Source organism: Lygodium microphyllum, chromosome 17 (assembly GCF_053477565.2).
Source record: "Lygodium microphyllum isolate KBCC chromosome 17, Lygodium_microphyllum_v1.1.10, whole genome shotgun sequence".
In the NCBI taxonomy this organism is placed as follows: Eukaryota; Viridiplantae; Streptophyta; class Polypodiopsida; order Schizaeales; family Lygodiaceae; genus Lygodium; species Lygodium microphyllum.
Window position 1 is genome coordinate 26,399,900 of NC_141151.1, and position 21,319 is coordinate 26,421,218.

A 21,319-nucleotide genomic window follows, 5' to 3' on the forward strand; every position below is an offset into this window, starting at 1 on the left:
ACAGCAAAGGGATTAAAAGAGACTCACCATGCCTCACAATCCACCCCAAAATGGTATTGTAGAGCGTATGAACAGGACCATTCAAGATAGCGTCCGTACAATGCTGTCACATGTTGCTTTACCTCATGGATTTTGGGCAAAGGTAGTTATGATAGTTGTGTACTTGATTAATTGGTCACCCAACAGGTCTTTTTGGGGGGTGGGAGGGGGGGAAGAATCCCTCCAGAAGCGTGGTCGGGCAAGCCACCTTTGTATGCTCACTTGAGAGTGTTTGGCTATGAGGCATTTGTGCCCATTCACAAGGAAGAACGTAGCAAACTTGATCCAAAGTCCAATAAATGTATTTTCTTGGGATATGGTGATGAGGATGAAATGGGGTATAGGTTATGATATTCCGAAAAAAGGAAAATTGTACGCAGTAATGATGTTATCTTCCGGGAAGATCGCATGCACAAACAACCTAAAAAGATTGAGGAAGTTAGAAAGGTTGTATTCCAAGAAGATGTACCGATAGGACAGCAAAGAATGCCCATTGCACAGTAGCAAATACCTGCCGTAAATGGTCGTGAAAATGCAGGCAATGATGCTGAAAATGATTAGTAAGATATTGCCCATGATGTACCGCAATTTCAGCAAGAACAGATGTCTTTGGAATAACCAAAACCAATTGTATTGCATGCTGAACTTGCAGAACAACAGGCTGTGAATGCAGATTTGTAGGTTGAATAGCTAGCGCATCTTGATCATTGGGTCTCTAGGTTGACCAGAATGCAAAGACAGCCAGATAGGTTTGTTCCTGGTGTAAATTATATGGCTGATTATGTCATGTTGATACATTGTGGTGAGTCATCATGCTTCAAGGAAGCAATGGACAAAAAAGATAGCAAGAAATGGCATAAGGCTATGCTATCAAAGATGGACTCTCTCATGAAAAATGACACTTGGAATTTGGTGCATTTGCCTAAAGGGCAGAAAGTGCTACCATGCAAATGGGTTTACAAAATGAAAGTCACTTCTGGTTCTTTAGCAAGGTATAAAGCACGATTGGTTGCTAAAAGGTACAAGCATGAACAAGGAATTTATTTTGATGAATTTTTTCTCTAGTAGTCAAAATGACTACTTTGTAAACTACTTTGGGCTTAGTTGCATTTGAAGATATGAAACTCATACAGATGGATGTAAAAACATTTTTCTTACATGGTGATTTGCATGAGGAGATCTATATGCACCAACCTGAGGGTTTTATTGCAAAGGGGAAAGAGCACATGGTATGTAAAGGAGAGTTTGTATGGGTTGAAACATGCACAATGAGAATGGTATCATAAATTCAATACATTTATACAATCTCAGGGATTCCATTATCTCAAGTTGATAACTGCTTATACACCAAGAAAGCAATAGATGGTAGTCTTATTCTCTTGGTTTTGTATGTGGATGACATTCTATTTGCAGGCAGGGATGTTCATGCTTTGGACTCCTTGAAACAAAGCTTACACAATAGCTTTGATATGAAGGATCTTGGTAAGGCCAATCATATTCTTGGCATGCGTATACTCAGGGACAGATCGGAGGGTCTTCTCTATCTGTCACAACATGAGTATGTTACTAAGGTTTTGCAGTGTTTCAATATGGAGGGAGAGGAGCCATCGGTGTACTGTTGCCTCCATATGTGAAGCCTAGTGTAGATGATAGCCTTACATTTGATGATGGAAAGACTGAGATGGCCAAGATTCCTTATGCTTCAGCTGTTGGTAGCTTGCTGTATACTATGGTTGCTACACGTCCTGACATTGCAATTGCGGTGGGAATGGTTAGCAAGTACATGGCATATCCTAGCCAAAAGCATTGGGAAGTAGTAAAGGGTATCATGAGATACCTTAAGGACACAAAGGACTTGTATATCTGCTTTGCGAAGCAGAAATCATCTATTGTTGGCTTCATGGATGCAGACTATACTGGTCATCTTGACTGCAGGAAGTCTACTTTAGGATATGTGTTCACATTTAGAGGGGGAGCAATCTCTTGGATATACAGGTTGCAGAAGTGTGTTGCATTGTCTACTACAGAGGTAGAGTACGTGGCTACTACTGAGGCATGTAAGGAGGCTTTATGGCTTTCACGTTTGGTGAGAGAGCTTGGCATTACAGAGGTTTCTATCCTCCACTGTGATAGTCAGAGTGCTATCATGCTAGCACGGAATCGTGTCTTTCATGCAAAGACAAAGCACATACAGGTGAAGCACATACAGGTGAAGTATCATTTTATCAGGGATATACTTGACAACAAGAGCATTGAGCTTGTCAAGGTACATACCAATGATAACCTCGCAAATCTTATCATGAAGGGTTTTCTAGCAGAGCGATTTTGTCATTGCCGCTAGATGATGGGGGTTGGATAGTATATGCATATTTCAGCTTTGTAAATACATAGACTTAGCTTATTCTTTTCTCTACCTTTAGGCACGTTGCCTTTAGGTGGGAGGTTGTTGGGAATAAAGGCTCACTGTGCTTTTTACAGTGTTTGGGTGTGCACACATTTTTACACATGTACTTTATATATATTATGAAAAACCTAAAGTGGTACACTTTTGTTATTGTATCCACATCGAGTTATGCTCTTACTTTTCCTCACTCTTTACTTTGCACTCACCCTCTCTTACTGGGCATATCTTAGCTGCGAGTACTTTGTCTCGATTCTTGCGTACTCTGCCTTAACAAATGGTGCATGAGTCAACTTCATCTCTGTTGACATGGCAACCTGTCTAGGCATCAGAGATGATGAGATTGGATCTATGGGGAAAGTTGGAATGGCATGTAAAGGCCATGCAGACCGTCACACCGCTTATTGGAAAACTTTGGTTGCATATATAGGGATATGTGGACAACGAAGAGTTCTTTATCGCTTCACTTGAGGGTTGTGATGTATTGCTTGGTATGCCATGATGTCACTGTATACATGCAGTGATTGATTCTCATGTAAAAAAGATCACTCTTTAGCATAAGAGAAAGATACTCACACTTGATGTAAAGTTAAAAGGTGAATCTATCCTTGTTGTATTTGCAGCTATCGTTCTTAAAGTAATGAAAAATTATCTTTCAACGTACTTAGTTTTTACTAAGGATAAAAATAATAGTGAGAATCTTGGGAATATATCTAAGCTAGAGAAGAATTGCATGTCATTTTTGAAAATGTATGCTAATGTATGTTGATTGCTTCTCTCAGACACTTCCAAGGAAGCTACCACTTGAAAGGCCATAAGATCATGACATAGATCTCATTTCTAGAAGTAGTCCACCTAATAAGCCACCCTATAGAGTTTGTGCAACCAAATAGGAGATTATGAGTCAGGTGAATGAGCTGTTAGAAAAAGGGTTGATTCAACTCAAGATATCTTCTTTTTATTCTCCAGTTCTTTTGGTGTAGAAAAAGGATGGTTTATGGCCGTATATGCATTGATTATTGTGCTCTGAACAAGATCACGATAAAGAATCGCTTTTCGATACCTCGGATCGATGATGTTATTGTTAGATGGCTCGGATCGATGATGTTATGGTTAGATGGCAAGGGGCAACCATATTCAACCATATAGATTTGAAAAGTGGGTATCATTAGATACGCATTAGACTGGAAGATGTGCCTAAGACAAATTTTAGGACATCTTTTGGATTGTATGAGTTTCTTATTATGCCTTTTGGACTTGCGAATACTTCGGATGATGGATCACATCTTCAAGCCACAAAGGATTTGTGGACACTTTGATTGTCTATTCAAAGAATGAGGCAGAGCATAGAAGACACTTGGACGTTGTGTTCAATGAATTGCATGAGCATAGGTTGGTTATCAAATGATAAGAAAAGTGAATTCTTCTTGCATGATTTCCACGATTTGGGGCATATTGTATCGGCTGATGGTATTTGCATTGATCTTGCAAAGGTTAAGGCAATACAATCATGGCCACCTTTGAGGAATGTACATGAAATTTGCAGCTTTTTGGGTCTATGTTTTTACTACAATAAGTATATACACGGGTTTGTTGAAATTGCATCTCCATTGGATGCTTTGTAAAAGAAGGATGTGCCATTTAGATGGACAACAGCGGATATTTCAACATTTGAAAAGTTGAAGGAAAAGGTGACTTAAGATCTTGTGCTTGTATTGCCCGATCTAAGGAAGTCATTCGTAGCTCAGTGTGAAGCATGTGGTAACAACATTAGGGTTGTTTTTATACAAGACAACTGAGTTGTAGCTTATGAGAGCTGAATTCTCTAGGGTGCAGAAAAGAATTTGCAGCTCTATGAGAAAGAGCTCTTGGCTGTAATTCATGCACTATCTATGTGGAAACATTATTTGTTGGGGGAATGATTTTAGAGTGCAGACAAACCATCAAACTTTGAGATACTTTTTGATGTAGACAAAGTTATTTGAGAAGCATATGAGATAGGCACATTTTCTCTCTATGTTTCACTTTCAGATTGTATATATCGATGGTAAAAAGAATGTTGTGGCCGATGCACTGTCATGCAAACCACAAATTTCAGCCATCAGCATGGTTTCACATTGAGTTGAATAACATGAAAGAGCAAGATGTTGCTGATTCGGACTTTGCTAATGGTTATGATCACCTTTTGCAATGGCCAAAGGCAGTAACACTTTGTGCTAAGAGATGGATTTCTAATGATGCATGGACGGCTGTGTGTCACAAAGTAGTTAAGGCCTAGAGTTATCATTGAAAGTCATGCTTCTCTGTATGCAAGACACAGAGGTATTGATATCACAGTCAAGCAAGTGGAGCATTTCTTTTATTGGCTGGCTTTGAGGCATGATTTAGAACAGTTTGTTAAGACATGCATCGTATGTTAGAAAGTAAAACATGATAGGCAAAAGATATCGGGTTTGTTGCAATCCTTGCCTATTCCAGATAGGCCTTGGTAGAGCATTGCAATGGACTTTATTTTTGAGCTTCCTAGGACACCTATAGGGAATGATGGGATATAGACTATCATTTGTAGGTTTAGCAAACAAGTTCATTTTATTCGGGTGAGGGAGTGGATCATTATTGATCGAGACCCTCGGATGACCAGTTTATTTTCGAAGGGGTTGTTTGAGAATATGGGTACCACAATCCTCCTTCCATCCATAGACAGATGGTCAGTCTAAGGAAGCAAATTCCACAGTATTAGATCTTTTGAGGTGCTATGTTTTAGACCACAAGATACAGTGGGAGTAGTATTTTTTCTTGGTTGAGTTTGCTTACAACAACACAGTGTATTGTTCCACATGCAAAGCTTCATTTGAGGTGATTGAGGGTGGCAAGAAGGTATCGCCTATTGTGTAAACTAAGGATAAGATCTTTGAGGCTGATCGTTATGTGGAAAACTTGGATGTAGCCTATGCAAAGATAAAATATGTACTTCAGAGATTGCAATAAAAGCAAAAGAGGGCAGTTGATCACCATAGATATGCTTTGCAGTTTGTAGAGGGTGATTACGTATTGCTGTGTTTTAAAAAGACAAGGCTGAAAAAGATGAAAGAAAGAGAAAGATTGTATCTGAAGTTGAGTATGAGATACTATGGGCCTTTCCAAGTGTTGGAGAAGATCAACGATATGGCATATCGGTTGAAATTACCTCCATATTGGTGGATATACAATGCTTTTCATGTCAGCTTATTGAGGCCTTTTCATGATGATGTGTCAGAGGGTATGTTTGTTGAAATTCAACTTGAGGTTGAGGAGCTAGATAAGATTTTGGTACCCGAGCAGATTTTGGCATATAAGGAAAGAAAGATCAAAAGTAAAGTTTCCAGGAGATACTTGGTGAATTTTAAGAATTATTCACCAATGGATGCTAAATGGATGGAAGATGATGACTTGACAGACCATCCTCGGTTGTTGCAGCTTTACCTAGATACCTTTTAGTTAGAGCTGACTTTAGTTTGGGCTCGTTAGGTTCAGTAGAGCAAGGGTCCGGAGTATTGCATGATGCTCAAGGGGGAGGTAGCACTTCCACTTCTTTAGTTATGGATAGCTCTTGTATGTAGTAGATCTTGGATGTATTTAGCATGTATCCAAGGTACTGTGCTGACAGTATATTTGCTATGAGGTTACTACTTAGTGTACTAGTCAGTGTGAGATGTATGTAAATGGGTATGAGTCTCGTTCGAGCACTGAAACTACACTTTTACATCAACTTATGATATTTGGCACGAATTTTGGCTCAATTTTGAGACAAGAATTTTGATTAGTTTGAGCTCATTTTTTAATTAGCTTGAGAACTGTTTATGGTCACTTTTGGGATTAGTTTTGCATTGATTGATTGTCAGTTTTTGCAATGAGTCTGTGATCAATTTGGGGTCACATTTGCAACAGTTTGTGATCAGTTCTCAGATGAGCAACTGATCTGTTTATGATCAGATTATGCTTATTGTGAGTCTTATGTTATGATTGGCTGGAAATTTTTAGCATGTGTTGGGCATATGGAATGGTTGAGCAACAATGCACAATGTTGTGTTAACTATGATGCCTTGTGGAGATTCCAGTCCACTATTTTGCTTTTGGTGCATCTAGCAATGCAATTGAGAACGATTGGAAGAATTTTAAGGGGGAGAGTTGTCATGAGGACATGTATTTTTGAAACCTCACTTAACATGTGGATTAATTTTTAATCACATGGTTAAAGTAAATGTTGCACATGTGAGGTGTAACTAGGGTTAGAGTAAATTTATGAGCTCGGAATCCGAGGAAATCACGGATGTTAAGAGCAAAAGTTGCTATAAGTTATGCTGTATAGGTACTTGGTGGTATCTGGTGCTAGTTGGTGGTCTAGGTCTTTCATTTGGCCATAATTGTTAGTTGATGATACGAGAGAAGTGGCGTTTAATGGTACCTAACGCCAATCTGATAGTCAAAGATGGCACAGAGACACTTGGGAATGAAAATTGCCTAGCCAATTTAATTATTGGCTAGTCAGATTATTTTTCTTGGCACTCAAAGAATTATTAGATTAATTTTTAGTATTTAAAGATTAAAGATTAATATTTTTATCACATGCGAGGCATAAGACTTACTTGATTACTTTGAAACAAAGATGAGGAACCTAGCATGTCATAAAAGCGAGGCTCAAAGGATATTTGCTAGTCCTATTTAAGGATAAGATCTGATAATGCTGGAAAAACCATTTGGGAAGGTTGCCACTTATAAAAAATGCCCATGTAAGACGGAAAAACGTCTTTAGAGGTTGGAGAGAGGCATTTTAGTGCATTCAACCTGCAAGAGAGAGAGAGAGGAGATGTTGCTGGTCTAATTTGCAGCTGTTGGATGACCTTCTAAGATAGCTAGGGGCAGGAGAAGACCAATCAACATCAGGAGACCGCATCTATAGGCTATTGAGGTAGGGCAGTAGCAGTAAATGACTGATTTTTTTCAATTCTTCGCAAAGAAAGTTTGAAATTTCTCTCCTCAGTATTCTCTCTCATCTCCCAGCCTTTCTACAGCCTTACTCCGAAGATTATAGCATTGAGATCACTAGAGGCTGAGAAATTTCAGATTTCTTTGCTACAAGCCCTAATTTGTAACAGAATTAGGGTTTAGCAGTAGCCTTGGGAAGTGTGCTAGAAATTGGAAGCTCCAAGACTTGGATTCAACAGGGCTGAAGCTGTTTTCAGTCAAATTCAAGTGGAGGGACCAGCAAATCAATGAATTTGGGGCATTTTCCATCTCCAAGAAAGCAGCTGAAGGCCAATTGATTGCGTGAATCAAGGGGCAAATTATATTAAAGACTTGCTTTGCTAGTCATTTTGGACAGCAAGGGGAGTTGGAATACCGAAAGGGATTGGGAAAATCCCATTGTACATCAACTTCTTCTTCAATTAAGTTAAAGAAACACTGAAATTGGTGCCGGTTTTAGGGCCAATAGGGTGTCCATTGTCCAAGATTGTAAGTTAATTTGCATTTCTCAGTTTTGTAATAAATGTTACTGCTGTAACTAAGTTGTAATCAAGGAATTACTACCCATACTCGGAAGGAAGGCGAGTTTCACTGCCATGCATCAAATAGAGCATCCATTGAAGCTATGTGCCACTTTGACCTGATTCTTAGTTGAACTTTTGGAGAAACGCCATCATTGAGCTGCAGGAGCAATCAATGTTGTGAGGTAGTTACTAGTGCTTACAGCTAACATCCCTCCTTCCACTCTCTCCTTTTTACTTTACTTGTTCAGAGTTGTATCTTTTTGAAATAAAAATTTTTTGCGTTTCAAAGGAAAGCATCACTGTTCAATGCTTGGGTTATGTATTTGGGCCTCCCATGGCTGATATCCATTATGTAGAGTTATGCTACTTTTCATACATGGTAGATTGTGTTCTGATGTTCTGATCTCTCATTTGTGATTGCTTTATTTTGACTTTGTGACAGATCCAGAGGCCTCTGCAGAGGCATGGGGGTAGGCTGGAACACAATGAGACATATTGTGGATCTTGCTTTGGAGCTGAAATGGTATAGTCGTCTTTACTCAAAAAGTATTTATGGGTAGGAGAGGTTTTGAAGCTAGGTAGGTAGCTTGTTTGTTCAGTATGCAGGAGGCCTTAGTGGTAAGTCTATTCACTTAATAGCTAACATGGTTGTTGACCCACACAAGTGCATACATGTATTCACTCACTCTCTCCCTTCTGATGACAAAGTTCATGACATTCTTGGATCCTAGAAGGCTCTGTGCTTTATTACTTCCTTACCTACTTTCAATTGTAATCTCATGGCATAATGTGGAGTATTTTGCTTTGTTTTCTTGGCTTAGAAAGTGAAGCTAGCATGGAGCATGTTGTTCTACTTTCTTGGCCTAGGAAGTGAAGGGAGAGGAAGGTTTCCCCTTCAATGGTTAGTCTATATGCATATGCGTGGACTGCTAGGTGGTAGGCCGTGAACAACAAGAACAAACTCTTGCATCGAAAGTCTTCTGTGTATCCAGTATGTGTTTTTGCAAAAATTTGATTCAAAGTGAAGAGGCCCTTAAGTGCATAGCCAGAGAAAAGAGATTCATAAGATGGCTTTTTGGATACCCAAGAGCCTTAGTGCTTTTTGCGCCACCTTTTGAGTTAACTAGTGCTCCAACTATAATATCAGATGATGAGCAAAGTTTTTGAGCCTTATTGTAGTGGTTTGGAAGTTGTTTTCATGGATAAAAATACTCATGCTTGCATATACATGAGCATCTGGTTTCTTGGCTCATGGTATCCTGACAATTCTTCATGACCAAGATGTGAAGACAAGAAGGCTAACAAAGTGCAGAAAGAATGCAAACTCCTTGAAAACAAATGAATGCCTAAACAAATTAAATGAAAATGGAGGAACCAATACAAGAACCTCTATACAATTGAGGACTGGTGTCGATTGTGGAAGAAGATGAACCATGGGGGAAGGCTCAAGTAGAGGGTGGAACAATGAACACGGGTAAAGGACACTAAGAGCTGGTTTGGTCTGTGCGGATCTGATGTGAAAAGATTTAGATGCCATGAACAACACAATAGAGCATGTTGTCAGAAGTAAGGATCTTAGATGTGAGCAGGCAGCAGGTGCTCGATGTTGGAACCACACATGGAATCCAGATTTTTTAATGCTGAATGATAGCACATCAGCGGAAGACCGAACTACCAGAAATGGTGATGTTCCAAGCTGACTGGAGGACCCTACACTACAAACTAGCAGAATTGATGATGTGCCAAGCTGGCAAACCTGTGCTTTGATGCAATAATAGCAGCTTCAAACTCAATGTGAAGTTATGCAAGGGATGGCACAGAAAAAACATATGGAGTGTATGAGCACGACTGAAACACAGTGAACTTAAACAAGAATGGGAAAGAAAGTAATAAATGAATCAATGCTTAATGTATGTATGAATGGAAGGAATATTATACAAGTAGCAAAAGCATAAAGAATGAATGTTGATGCAGTAGAAGGGAGCTGAGGTTGATGAAAATACATGTGCTGTGGGCCAGCAGACATAGTAGACGATCTCGTAGCTAGCAGCCTAACACAGTTACTTGGAGATGAACTGGAAAAGGGTGACTGCTACAGAAGAGGATGCCAATGTTGGTCAGCAGCCTGAAGCACAGCCTCCAGGGCAAGGTCATGACAGGTGACAATGGCTAGATGACGAAGAAGAATGCTGATAATGAAAATGCAGCAGCTGGTAGTCCATAAGCACCGACTATTGTTTAGGTGAAGGCTCCACTTTGGAAAAGCTAATACTTGGTGTCTAGGATGGCCACTGAAGCAGGGTATTCAATGTATGTGAGCAAATGAGTTGCCAATCTAAGCCAGACACTTGGAAGACACAAGGTCTCCTGCAGCCTCCTCCTATTCCTGATTGGGGGTTGAGATGGACAAGCAAGCTTAGACATCCTCTTTCCTTCAAGTGGGCTAGGGGTTCCACTTGAGGATTAGAATAAAAGGCTCCAAAGTTTTTGGATAAGCAGGATAAAAAAGCTAGCATCTAGGATAGTGGAAGAGGAGATGATTATTACGAAACTGCCATGGTTTAGATCAAGTTGTTCCAGTAGATGAGATGCAGCATGTGAGGGAGCCAGAGGCTAGAGCAGATCCTGTTGCACAATTTCAAAGGAGGTGGAGTGCCTGGAGGAATGGTTTTTTAGTACTTGATCTAGTTTAGAGGATATTGTCACCAACCATCAATAAATGACCTTGACATAGCAAGGGGCAAAGGGAAGAATGTGACCAGCATGTGGGAAGATTCTTCAGATTCCTCTGGACATCCCTAGGCCAACATTAGGTAATGTGGTAATGGCAGCCGGGCAGGAGCATCAGCACCCAGACACAGCCTACAGGTGATTTCAACCAGCACTCTCAAGCTTATGATGTGGGAGTCCGTTGGACCCACCACCCAAATCCAACTACATCAAATGCAGGTGTAGCAATTAGCAGGTCAGGGTGAAAACAAGTCTTTGTCACAGGGAATGACCATTGTTGGGTCCCTGTCCCTGTCCCTGGGGCCTGTCCCCATGCCTATGTTATGTGATTACATAGTTCCAGTGAATGGCAATTTATGGTCGTCCCATCCCTATTCCTTGCTCCCTTTCCCGATCCATGTGACTATGAAACAAGGTATTAAAGGGCATTAGCTTAGTTAAGATCAGATTTTATCCCAAATTTTCTGAGCACTTAGTCCTCTGTGTTTTCAGATAGTTTTAAAACTTGGTCTTAATATTTAAGACTGCCTCGCCTGCTTACAGCAGGCTCTAGGTTCAATGCTCGTGGGAGAGACAGAGGCATGAATTCACATAAATGAAAGTTAATAAAGCCTATGAACCCAAACCTGACCTTGGATGGACCTGTCCAACTGAAAGGATCTACTTAAGCCTATGAACCCAAACCTGAGCTCGGATGGACCTGTCCAACTGAAAGGATGTACTTACCAAGCATCCATGTGAGAGAGAGAGAGAGAGAGAGAGAGAGAGAGAGAGAGAGAGGCTTTAAAAACATAAAAACAACATTTTGGTTAATTGGAAGCTGACTCCGTTTTCTGTTAATAATTGCAGTCAGATGATGATTGCTGTAATTCGTGTGAAGAAGTGCGTGAAGCATATAGGAGAAAGGGCTGGGCATTAACCAACCCGGATTTAATTGATCAGGTGGGGTATACTTTTGCAAACAAGAATTGCTTCATTCAAAAATGCGAAAAAGGTTGGCACTTGTTGGAAGGCATTTCCAAGGGACAGGAAGGCAGAAGGCAATCTTTGATGAATATCTTGGTTTTGTGTAAGCTGGACTGCGGTTGATATTTTTAGTTTTACTTTCATCTCCTGCTTCAGAATGTGGATTTGTGTTAGGGTGGAGCTTTATGAAAGGAGGATTGTAATTAAGAGAGTGAGTCATGAATGCGTGAGATGTTCTTTTCTAATTTGCTAAATGTAGTCCAACCTCTGAATTGATCCTGCCTTATCAGTCTTCTCTAATTCAAGGAATCAATAAGCTTTTTGGTGTCATAGTCAATGTGTTGTACCTAAAGACAGTATTCTTTTCATCAAATGGTTGCTGGTCTTCAGTTGACTACTGTAGAATGTACATTTGTCAATGTCAGGTAGAGGTGGTGTAATTGACAATTGATCTGCCAGGCTAAGGATGTACACATGGCCTTTTGATAGCTGGAGCGTGATAAGTGGTTAGAGCAGATTGAACCATCTCTTAGGCCTACTTCTTGTCCTTTCACATATTTAAGTGTCTTGTTCAGAGTTTCCTATCAGGGCTACTCATTTGTGGACACCATGAACTTGTCTTCAGTAACACTCCAAGGTTATTCTACCTCACCTGTTGCTCTTTGTGAGTAGAGTTGAATACTTTTTCTCAATCCCTGGTCCTAATTAGTATTTCTTATTTCAGTAGCAGTTTATTCTACTTCTTCCGGTGAGAGCAAAATTTCATTTGCTGAGATTACTAGGAATCCAAGGTAAACACATTGCGGTTTCTTAAGATTTTCAACCTCCAGTTCCTTTATAAACAAGGTCCCTTTAGTCAGCGCCCTTTTCTGGTGTTTGTGCTACAGTTTGTCTATGTAGAGCTGCTACCCTAACCCTAGTTCTGGCCTATATGTGTCCTGTCTATATTGACTACTATAAATAGCACCAACAGGGAACTTGATTGCCAGCTGTAGCATCAACTCTTGTGAAATTCCGTTAAAAAAAGGCTGTAAGTAGTAGCTACCCACTAAAGCAGCCAGGCTGGGAGCACCAAGTTCCTTCCTTTCAATTTCTTTTGTATCTTTGCAGGGGAGTTAGTACCTGTTTTGTCATTTTAACTGATGGAAGGATAATTACAGAGCAGTAATGCTGTAAATCACTGTCCTATGAGTGATCACAAAAGTTAAGTGGATCACACAAGCTGTACTAAATGGAACACTTAAGTGGATCACACAAGCTGTACTAAATGGACCAAATTCATAGGACATGCAGATTGCTGCAGTCAGAGTAATATCTAAAGAAAGACAAGTCACTTCACAAATTATGTTTCTGTATGCTGGGGTTTGACACTCATGTCCCATGTGTCTCCCTCCCTCTCTCTCTCTCTCACACACACACACACACACACACACACACACACACACAAAAGTTGCGGATGCGCACATGCACATGCACAAAAGCAAACATGTGCAAAATGTCAAAGAGATACTACAAGATAATTCTGGTCTCTTATCCTCCATCCTTGAAAATAAAGCTATGGAAAGCTCCTATATTGTAGAGGCCATTATCCCTTTCACCCTCAAAGGCTACCCATTCCTACCCTCGTAATGCAAGACCAGGTGAATGTGCTGGAAAAGATACCTGTATTGCTCACTGGCCAACCCATAATCTCCCTGTGGCAGGTCACACTTTGGGCCTTCTATCTTCCATACTTGTCAAGGTTGTCCAAGGTTTGAGTTCATATATTTTGAGCCAGGGTTTGCAAGGTGATTTGCAAAATGGGTGCTGTCCCCTTCCAATGTTGCCTCATGTTCAAGGCCTCTTGGTGTCAAGTCTTACTTGACCTTTTAGTTAGTTGCACACCAACAAAAAGATCCTAGACACATGCTGCTTGTGTAAAGTGCTAATGGTAGAGTTGGGGAATTAAGTGCCACCAGCAGAGCTGGCGAATTAATGGTTATGAAGAAGTCAATTATCAAGGCAACTGGTGAGAGTTGATGCTCTGGGCAAACAATCAACTTTTGTGGACCATGAGCCCCAATATGGTGGATAGTATTGATGTTTTTGAAACAATGTAAAGATTTGGACAGCTAGTGGAAGAGGGCTGATTGCTTAAACTTGCAAGACAAGGATGAGAAACCGGCAGAAAAGGTTCAGGCTGAATGGTATGCAGCCTGTATATTCATAGACGTGGAAGGATCCTCCCAAATTAGGGTTTTACATGTGGGACACAGAAACTCTCTAAATCTGCTCCTCGTTTAATGAAACTTTTGGTAATTAAATTTTTTGGTGCTGTTTTAAAGAGCTAATCAATCTGGTGGAAGTTAGATGAAATAATCTAGCCAACATTGATAGAAAACAACCTTTTTCTTCTCTTGATAACCCTTAAGCCATTGAAACAATTTGTGGAGGTAAAAAATGAATAAAGAAAAAAGGGCTAGGATTTCTAATTTTTATTGGTCCCCCCATTTTAGTTTTTTTAAATAGAATTTTAGGTCTAAGGTATCTAAGTCATTTCACCCAATCTTTTAAGATAGTTTAAAACTCACTCTCTCATCCTAGGCATTTAGCTCTGCGTTTGGGGTTTGTTGAGCAGCCAAAGTCATTAAGTGCATTGTGTTACACTAATTCCTACTTTGGTTTCCATTTGCAGCCCCAAAAAGGCTTTATTTGTATCATTTATTAGTGTTTGGGCATCATCTGAGACAGCCAGGCACTACTTTAAGTTTGGTGGCTTATGTGCTCACAAATAGGGCATGGAATTTCATGCACGCACACTTCACTCTCCATCTCATTCATTCTTCATGAGTTGCTTTCACCTCTGAAATCTCAACGCTCTCCACTGCTGCCCACACCCCGAGCAGTGAGAGGGAGGGCATCTTAGCTCGAGTTCTTCCAAGTACTGCCCTTCTTCTGGAGGCTGTCCAGTCAGCCATGACCATTCCTGGAGGAGTATATGCTGCAGATGACACCTATTCTACTGCATTTTGGTTTGCAGAGTTCCACTCTGCTGTTGCTAATCAACACTACTCCCAAGGTTGCGTTTTGCAGAGTTGCCTGCCACCCATCAGCTCTCTCGCTCTCCTCCAATAGTCGACTACAGCAGTTCACTGCGTTTTGCGGTTTCAGGCCTTGATTCCATTTCCAATGCTGCTGAGCACTTTTGTACTGCTGGTCTTCATCATCGACTCTGCAGTTTCCTCTCTTGAAGGGCTGCCCAATAGCTGTCTGTAGCCACTTACTTGGAGAGATTTTCATAAAACATTCTTGTGTTTTCTTCTCCAATTGGCTGCCCAATAGTTGCCTGGGCCCTGGACACCAGCCATCATCTTGGAGAGATTTCAGCATGTTCTTCATCTCTAATAGCTCATGAGGATTGTGTTTCACTCCCTCTATTGTTTTCCTTCATCTTCTAGTGAAAACTTTGACATTTCACTACCCGGAGGACGATGTTTCACTCTCTCCATAGAGTACCTCTTCTCCTTGTCATCGACACCTCTACTTAAAGGATTGCGTTTTGCTTTCTTCACAGTGTAGGTCCCTTCTAGGTGCTGCCGCTTGATCAATCAGGATAGTGCAATCATCTCCGAGCTTCACTCCATTGGATCAACATGATTCATTCGGCATGATTCCATGTTCATCATTCTTCATACCCTTCTGCTTTTGAGTTTTCTTTGTCACACTGTATATTACTCCCCAAAAACCCTACCATTTCTCAATAGGGTCATCACACATATACATTGCACCTACACCATGAGAGCCTCACTTAACTATCATCCCATGTCTTGATCTTGTTAAGCTACCAATGGTCTTACCTAAGATAATATTATAATTGCTTGCTAACTTTTTGGCTGCTCATACAACCCCAACTTGGAACTTGAGACAATCAATTGAAAATGCAATACCCTGGAAGTTTTTATTGAAAATTTGATTTGAATAGTTTTGTAAGAGGATCATGGGTAGGCTGCTCTTTCACACACATTATTCTTATTATAATTGATTTTCTTACTAGAGCCTTAGCAATTATCTTTTCCTCTGAATTTGGCCCCCAATGCCATCAATGGAGCTTGCATTTCCATCAGCCATCATCCCAAGACAGCCCTAGGAGATTAAGAAATTGTTATTGCTGCAAGATGTCATTCTTTACTGCTATGCCTGCCCCAACTTCTCCAAGTGCACTGGCGACGGCCTTAGAAACGCCCTTATTACGAAGTTTTTCTGGTCCCCATCTGCATGTTGTTGCTTCAAGAGCCCCAAGAGTCATCACAACTATTGGTACTGCTGCATTTTGCTGCCCAGGATCTGCACCAAATGCCATCATCATCCCTTAGTCCTCACCTTGCTCCAGAGAGAGAGTGGCTGTAAGATTGTCCTCTGCTCCTTGAGTATCCTTGTATCACACCTCACGTACTTTGTTTGTTCATTGAGTTTATTCATTTCTTCATTTTCATTTCATCTCTGAGCTTATTTATTAGTTGTGTGGTTTTTCATACAATGTGTTTTATGGGCAAACCCTAGTGTATTGTCAGAGGATAAGAGCCAAATGCTCTTGTATGAGTTACCTAAGATATTGCGAGCACTAGGGTTTTCAAGATCGCATAGGCTAACTCTTGATGTCTTAGCCTTCTCCCCAAAAGCACCCACCTTTCTTTTTCACTCACCTTTAGAAAAAGAAAGAGAGAACGTGGGATTTGAGTTGTCGATTTGTCGATTGATCTCCTAGCTCTTGGTGCAATATATTGTATCAATTAGTACATTGATTGTAGGTAATTGTGTGTATGCTTGTTGCATCACACACTCATGTGACTTTAGGTCTTGTTCACACACATTAAATGGTTTAAGCCTTTATTTAGTTGGCCTTAGCCCATGTTCACATGTGAACTAATAGTTGTGGTTCTTGAAACCTGTATGTGTAGATTTTAAAACACATGGATGGTCAAAGCTCTTAACAATGTTTTCATGTAAATGCCACTGCACTTAACTCTTACATTAAGCTATGTGATACGTTGACTTATGGTCCTGCCATGTTGGGAATCCCACTTACGTACATTGCATCACCTTAAGAAGCTCAAACACAAAGATTTCCTTTCCATGCCTTTGCATGCCCTTCCATTTCTTACTTGGCCAGTATGCTTATACACATGCACATGTCTAGTTGATCTCATTATATCTATGAATATCCACTTAAATTGTATATTCTTGAGATTGAAGGCTTATTGGTCTTTTATGATAGCAAGAGGCAAAAATACAAGTTAAATAAATATTGCAAGGGGCACTAGTTTTTGGGGCCAGTTAGGTGTCCAATATCCAATATTAATTGGTAACATTTATATTTTAAGTTCATCTGAATTTTATGCTCGTTGTAGTGCTTAATCAAATCATTACCACCCTTTTGGAGAAGGAAGGCTGGTTTCAACTAGTCCTCGTGAATGCAACACATCCTTCTTGAGTGGAGAGGTTACCAGTCTCACCAATGGATCTTGATTGATGCGCTCAACTGATCCTTGATTGATGTGCAATGCTTCTAGGGGTATTTGGAGAGTAGTGGAAATATTTGATATACACGAATCCATTGAGCTCCGGCCTGTCACATGAGCCCTACATATGGTAAATATGAAGATAAAGATGATGTATTGTTCTCCTTGTTGAGTTCATAATGTCTCCTCAAGGCCTCTAGTGATGGAGAAACCCAAGCAGGCATCGTAGCTTCCCACATTAGCGCACACAAAATAAAAATATAGTTAGCAAGCAGATATAAATGAAGGCTTGATTATGACTCTATAAGGATTGTTTTGCCATGCTTTTGGTTGACTTTCTTTGTCACATGGTTGGCATAGCTTTAGTAACACTTCTCGTCTTAGCTCACACTAGTAGACTAACGACACACATGCCATTAGTGCTTCAACCCCTAGCAAGCCCATGTTACATTACATTAGTTTATTTTAGTACCACATTTCACCACCCATACTTTGCTCCTCATATGCTATACCATACAAGCATCATTTTGGACCCCATATGGAAGTATCTTTGTATGGCACATTATATGTTACATCATAGTGCATGTACTTCATACTTTGTTATCGCTACGTAGTTAGAGTTTTGATTCATTGTAGGGCTAGGGTTTTTGCCTAATGTACAAAATCTACAACATAGGTTAATCCATACACAATAGACCCTAATACATTAAGAAAAATTGGGAGATTGTAATAGTTAGATTGCACTTAGCCCTTTGTTTAAAGTGTGACATATGTTCCTCTACTACTAGATCAAGACCATCAAGGGATGAGATTCATCGCATATTGAGGTGGGGTGCTCGCAAGCCATGAAGAGAGTGACAAATTACAAGACATTAGAGATTTGTAGTTGCAACAATCAATCATTCTTGAACCTTGATTCACAAGACTATTACTAGATGGTTTAAAAGATGATGGTTGGATGGGGCTATGAAACTAGCCTTCCTCCTCGGAGAGGGTGGTAAGAACCTAATTTATCATCAATTATAGCGAGTATAAAATTCACATAAATTGAATGTAAATGTTACCATTTAATCTTGGATATTGAATATTAGGTTGGCCCCAAAACTAGTGTCCCTTGCGGTATTTCTTTAACTTGTATTGCTAAAGATTGGAGTCAATAGTTGTCAGGTACGATACCGTACGGTATGATAACACACAGGACTAAATGGTACCTTAAGATTTTATAAGGTATGGTACGGTATTAGTACGAAAAAAAACCATCTTCAGTATTTTGGACTAAAGGTGATAGAAAAAATGTGTAAAGTCTAAATAGCAATGCTATTAAAGTATACAAGATGATTACTTGAGGGTAACATGCCAAAACCTCTATGGTATATGTATCATGTGCAATATGTGCTACAACATGCAAGTTACAAGTACATAGATGGGACTAGATACATCATACACAAATGATCATACAAATGAGAGAGAGAGAGAGAGAGAGAGAGAGAGAGAGAGAGAGAGAGTGTGTGTGTGTGTGTGTGTGTGGAGGGATGGGGGGGAAAGTTGATCCTTGGAAAAAAGGAGGTTGGGAGGCGTGGCAAAAAAATCTATTTTTTCGTATGAAATTGTACTAATATGCATCGTACTGATCAATCTGTACTACATACGGAGACAATCCTAGTTGAAGTAGACTAAGATTCAACCTGATCTCCTTCAATCTTCAATACATCTTGTTGTCCATAGCAACCAGTAAGCCTTCAAACCCAATTGCCCCTTGGTTTGCTTGGGGATTGGCCTTCAATGGATAACAAATTCTGTCCCAAACTTAATGTTGGTTGGTTGGCCTCTTGAAATTCTTTGAAATCCCATATTTCAATTGCTGAAATTCAAGTAGTAGGCCCCCATTTGTGAGCACTCTTCCCAAAGTGGTTGGTAAACCCTAATTTCTGTTGTAAATTAGGGTTTAGCAGCAGAAATTCTTCAATTCCACCCTCTTGGGACTGAATCTGGCTGAGATCTCTTCTGAAATTGGCTGAAATTTAATGCTACCTTGATGTGAATGGCTGATTGACTGCAGCCCACCATCAATAGGAGCCCCATATGTAGTTGCCTACCCTTGTGGACCCCAAAATTGTTGTCACCTACTTGTAGACAGCCTACATGGGTTGTCACCTGCCTCCAATGGCCTTCTGATCAGTTCGGGGTAGCTCTTTGATAGCCTCCAATGGTTGGGCTGATCTCACTGATGGCTGGAAAATTGTAGCATCAGCTCTCTCTTTCTCTCTCCTAATCTCCACCATGCTGGAATGAGGCTCCAATAGCCTCTAATAGCCTTTCCCTCACTTGCATTTGAAGGTTTTGCTAAGTAGCAGCCTTCTAATTGTATTTTTCAGCCCAATTAAAGTAATTTTGAGAATATTAATTTGATTATCAAATCTTGCTCAGAGAATTAACTTTACCAACCAACAATTAAATTGGTTAGGCCAATTTGTCATTCAAGTATTCTTAAGCATTTATTAGCCTTGAATTGGTATTAATCAATTAATTAATTCTTAGTTTCCAATGACACCACTAACACTAACAGTCAATAAATTGGTCCAGGCCTAAATCTAACATCGAATACCACCTAGTACTTGTCAAGTATAACTTATTACAACTTTTGTTTTTGGCACCAATTGATATCTCAGGGTCTTGGGTCCTACATTGTGAAATAACTAACCCACACACCTCACATGTGCAAGTCACATTTGCACATTTGATTAACTTTTAATCAAATGCTAAGCAAAACATCAAAATTTCACATCCTTGTGACAAGCTAGTGAGTGTTGGCACATACATTCATGTCCATCATGCAAATAGGCTATTGCTAGGATGAAGAGCTCAGCCACACCCTTGTGAAGCCATTAAAGCCTGCGCCCTCCCAAGTACCTACATCTCATCTATAAACTACACGCTACTTGGACTTTAGGCTGAAATTTGAACAAAGTCTCATTTGTGCCCCTTGGAGGAGTTACAAGCTTGTTCTTGCTGTCTTGAGACTGCAGATATGGAAGATAAACACCTCCAAAGGAAGAGAGAATCTTCAATTGTTTGCGAGGTCCTAATATGATTGGGGGACCTTGTGTCAAGAACTTGTGAGAGAACAATTAGGAGCATGAAAAAGGTGTATTAAGCACCCTCTAGGAGTCAATTGAAGTGCGGGCGACATGCTGGCAGTGGAAAAGGCAGGCACAAGATGATGGCATTACCTAAGCTAGGGGTGACCTTAATGGACTTGAAGCAGCTGAAGTTGTGGTCAGACAGACTGAGCAAATGGTGGCTCATGCTAGTAGTGGTTGTGAGCAGGATGCAGGCAGCAAGTGATGGGCAGTGAAGGTGGTAAGGAGAGCAGGCAAGTGGACAGCGAGCAGGCAGGTAGGCACTTAGGTTGAGAGAGAGAAGCTGTTCTCTTCAGATGCTCCAGCATTCCAATTGTCCTCAATGTCAAGATGTCCATCTATTGTTACTATCTATCATTCCATCAGTGAAGGCGACACTTTCTTTTGTTTTAGGTAATTGAGGTTAAAAATATCAAGGATCAACAAGGTTTCAGCTTTAGCAAAAAATTTCCACTGTTAAAGCCCTTTTTCTTGTTTCTGTTTTGACAGTGTAAAAGGGAAGGGTGGCTTCAGAAAATTAAGGATGAAGAAGGCGAGGGATGCAATGTCTATGGCTCCCTTGAGGTGAACAAAGTAGCTGGGAATTTCCACTTTGCCCCTGGGAAAAGTTTTCAGCAGTCAAATATGCACGTTCATGATCTTCTGGCATTTCAAAAAGATAGTTTCAATGTAAGCATAGTCTGGACTTGGTGATGAACACATAACACATCTGAATAATGTCTTTTGCAACTGTTAATAACTTCAGTCTCTAAGTCAGAGTCAGGACAAAATAGTCTGGAGTGATCTCTCATATTAGAAAGATGAAGTTGAATTTGATTGGTTTGTTCATTGCCTACTATTGGCCTACTTATTTTTTAATTCCCTGTTGAAAGTCTAATACCCAGTGAAAATGTTTCGGCTGAAAAGCTCATAATATGAACATGAAAGGAAGGGTGAAACCCTTTTGAGGAGTAAACCCTCTGGTGTTAAGCCATTGTGCTGCTGGGCACTGAGAGGAAGCTGCCAAGAATTTCAACT

The 21,319-nt window shown here is 40.2% G+C and overlaps 1 protein-coding gene across 2 annotated transcripts in view; it reads left to right on the forward strand.

Annotated features, from left to right (window-relative positions):
* The window catches only part of LOC148021715 (uncharacterized), a 53,191-nt gene that overhangs the window by 28,393 nt on the left and 3,479 nt on the right, over positions 1-21,319 (forward strand). The window contains exons 5-7 of one of the 2 annotated variants that reach the window (XM_087697232.1): positions 8,411-8,491; positions 11,548-11,640; positions 20,792-20,971. In XM_087697232.1, coding sequence (XP_087553358.1) covers positions 8,411-8,491; positions 11,548-11,640; positions 20,792-20,971 — 354 coding nt within the window. The remainder of the gene's footprint in view (positions 1-8,410; positions 8,492-11,547; positions 11,641-20,791; positions 20,972-21,319) is intronic. The other variant, XM_087697233.1, reaches the window with a different exon arrangement.